The 3,425-nt window shown below is 46.9% G+C and overlaps 1 protein-coding gene across 1 annotated transcript; it reads left to right on the top strand.

Annotated features, from left to right (window-relative positions):
• Positions 1-259: 259 nt before the first annotated feature.
• On the top strand, positions 260-2,103 carry LOC102703977 (cytochrome P450 76C2-like). The gene is made up of 2 exons (XM_006656736.2): positions 260-1,182; positions 1,278-2,103. The coding sequence occupies exons 1-2, from the start codon at positions 268-270 to the stop codon at positions 1,884-1,886; spliced, it is 1,524 nt and encodes a 507-aa protein (XP_006656799.1). The 5' UTR covers positions 260-267; the 3' UTR covers positions 1,887-2,103.
• The last annotated feature ends 1,322 nt before the right edge of the window (positions 2,104-3,425 follow it).

Genomic DNA, 3,425 nt, shown 5'->3' on the forward strand with positions numbered 1-3,425 from the left:
TTTATTAAATATATAAAACTACATATATATAAAAGTATATTTAACAATAAATAAAATGATACAAAAATAATTAATAATTATATAAATTTTTTAAATAATATGAATAGTCAATGTTTATAAAAAGTCAATGACGTCGAATGTCTAGAGAAGAGGAAATAATAGGCAAAGGTCCATGTTTTACTTTGCGTGGATTTACACTATAAATATGTCGCAGTGGCTGTAGTAGCTCACTCACAAGTCACAACGAACGAACGGAGGAGTAGCGAAATGGCCTCCTTCCTGGTCGAGTGCCTATCATGGCTTATCATCGTCCTCTTTTCCCTGTACATTTTCCAGTTGCTCCGCGACGCTCGCCGGCGTCTTCCTCCGGGGCCCTGGCCGCCGAAGCCGCTGGTCGGCGACCTCCTCGACCTCGGGGAGGACGGCAAGCAGCACCGCACCTTCCAGTGCCTCGCCGCCCGCTACGGCGGCCTGATGTGCCTCCGCTTCGGCATGGTGCCCCACGTCGTCGTCTGCACGGCGGACGCCCTGCGCGCGGTCATGTTCGCCGGCGGCGGCGGCGGCAAGAAGGTGGACGCCATCGCGGGCATCCCCAGCCTGGACGTCCTCAACGCCGTGGGCCACAGCGCCCACACCATCTTCTCGCTCCCGAGCCAGGACGACAAGTGGCGCGCGATCCGCAAGTTCGCCGTCGCGGAGATGCTCGCGCCGCGGCGGATCTCCGGCTCCGCGCAGCTGCAGGCCAGGATCGTGGAGGCGCTGCACCGCGAGGTGTCCGGCCACGCGGCGCGCGGCGACGCCGTCGTGTTCAAGCACGTGGTGCTCGACTCCATCCTCAGCCTGCTGCTGGGCCTGCTCTACACGACCGACCTGGAACCCAAGGAGCTGGCCATGTTCAGGGACCTCACCGAGGAGATCGTCGGGATGCTCGGCACGACCAACGTGTCCGACGTGTTCCCGGCGATCGCCGCGCTCGACCTCCAAGGCCTCCGCCGGAGGACGGGGAGCCTCCTCACCGTCCTGTACCGCCAGTTCGACGAGCAGTTCGCTCTACGCTTGCGCAGCCGGGAAGCCGGAGAGCCACGCAAGAACGACGTGCTCGACACCGTGCTCGACATGGACAGGGAACGGAGCCGCGAAAGCTCCCTGCTAAGCCATGACGTCATGAGAGTTCTCCTCTGTGTACGTCGTCCTCGATCATCTTCTCTAATCTCTATCTCCTCCTCGATCTCTAGCTATCATATTAACCTGGCTTAATCTTATGATCGATCGATCAGGATCTATACGGAGCTGGAGGAAGCTCGACAGCCGCTCTCGTCGAGTGGGGAATGGCGGACCTGATTCAGCACCCGGAGGTGATGAGCAAGGTCAAGGAGGAGCTCGCTAGGGTTCTTGGCGACAAGCCGGTGATGGACGAGTCCGACATCGCGCGGCTCCCGTACCTCCACGCCGTCGTCAAGGAGATCCTCCGCCTGCGCACGGTGCTGCCGCTGGTGCCCCGCAAGGCCGAGGCCGACATCGAGGTGAACGGCTACCGGATCCCCAGGGGCACCAACGTGATCCTCAACGCGTGGGCGATCAACCGGGACGCCGCCGCGTGGCCGGAGCCGGACAGGTTCATGCCGGAGAGGTTCGTCGGCGGCGGCGAGACCAGGAGCTACCTGGGCCAGGACTTCGACATGGTCCCCTTCGGCGTCGGGCGGCGCATCTGCCCCGGGATGCAGCTCGCGCTCAAGCTCATACCCCTCATCTTCGGCACGCTGCTCCATCGGTTCGAGTGGGAGCTTCCGGCGGAGGTGAAGGAGGCTGGGATAGACATGACGGAGAAGTGTGGGGTGGTGTTGTCTTTGGTCAACCCCCTCAAAGCCATACCCAAGCAAATATAATCAAATTTTGGGATCTGAGCAGTGTTGCATATACAGTATTGCAGAGGATCTACTCTAAATATAAATTAATTAGAATGCTTAAGAGATAACCATAATAATATGGGACGAAAGTAGTATGTGTGTATGTGTGTATATACACGTACTGATGATATACCCGCGTGTCCTTCGTTATTCGCATAAGTTCCTTTTTATCTAAATTTTTAATAAAAAATGGTTCTCCAATGGCAAGTGATGTAGAGATGTTTATAATCTTGCATATATTTATCACCCAATAGGCATGGAAAACTCATATGATTGGCATGATGCAGGAAATACTCTGGGCAGCAAGAGATTGGATACGCGCGAGTGGGAATCGGCTAAATGTTGACCTTGTGCTTAGAGCTGTCTGTTGTCGTTGTGCTAGATGTCGTCGGTTTGTAAATTTTTTTTTCAAAAACATCATATCAAGTTTTCGGACACATATTTGAAGTATTAAACATAGTCTAATTACAAAATAAATTTTAGATTCCGCCTAGAAACCGTGAGATGAATCTTTTGAGTCTAATTAACCCGTCATTAGCACATGTTAGTTACTGTAGCACTTATGGCTAATCACGTCCTAATTAGGCTCAAAAGATTCGTCTCACGATTTCCCCCATAACTGTGTAATTAATTTTAATGTTCATGTATATTTAATACTTTATTTAGGTGTCCAAAGATTCGATGTAATGTTTTTGGAAAAAAAGTTTTTGGGAACTAAACATGGCCTTAGTTGATGAAAATTTTATGTTTGATCGGATGTCGAAGAATTATTTTGGTGATAATTAAAAACTAATTACATATAGGAAATCACGAGATATTTTTTAAGTCTAACTAATATGTTATTAGTACATATGAGTTACTATAGCAGTTAAGACTTATGACTAATCATGGACTAATTAGGCTTAAAAGGTTCGTCTCACAAATTCTTTTTAAATTATGCAACTATATATCATATATATATATATATAGAGAGAGTCTAGTTACGGTGAGTTGCAACTCACGGGTCTATATATTATATATATAGAGAGAGTCTAGTTACGGTGAGTTGCAACTCACGGGTCTATATATTATTTATATAGAGAGAGTCTAATTACAGTGAGTTGTAACTCATGGGCTGCTCCGTGAGTCGGGGTCAAAAACATATCAAATTACCTCTAAATTTCGATTTATATAGCTCACTAGATTCTTTGTATCAAAATCTTATAGCACGTAAAAAATTTTCATTTTTGGATATTTTTAAGTATTTGTTTGAGATTTTTAAAAGTGATACGTAACACGTTGATTATTTTATTAATATAGTACAATCTCTTTTAAAAATCTCAAACAAATACTTAAAAATATCCAAAAATGAAAATTTTTTACGTGCTATAAGATTTTGATACGAAGAATCTAGTGAGCTATATAAATCGAAATTTAGAGGTAATTTGATATGTTTTTTACCCCGACTCACAGAGCAGCCCGTGAGTTGCACCGTAGCTAAACTCTCTCTATATATATCTACATATATATATATATATA

This window comes from Oryza brachyantha, chromosome 6 (assembly GCF_000231095.2).
Source record: "Oryza brachyantha chromosome 6, ObraRS2, whole genome shotgun sequence".
NCBI classification, from domain to species: Eukaryota; Viridiplantae; Streptophyta; class Magnoliopsida; order Poales; family Poaceae; genus Oryza; species Oryza brachyantha.

Excerpts from the sequence above, each read along its gene's own strand:
- LOC102703977 (XM_006656736.2), top strand. The coding sequence starts at position 268 with ATGGCCTCCTTCCTGGTCGAGTGCCTATCATGGCTTATCATCGTCCTC. Across the intron at positions 1,183-1,277 it reads TCATGAGAGTTCTCCTCTGT|GATCTATACGGAGCTGGAGG; the intron begins GTACGTCGTCCT and ends TCGATCGATCAG.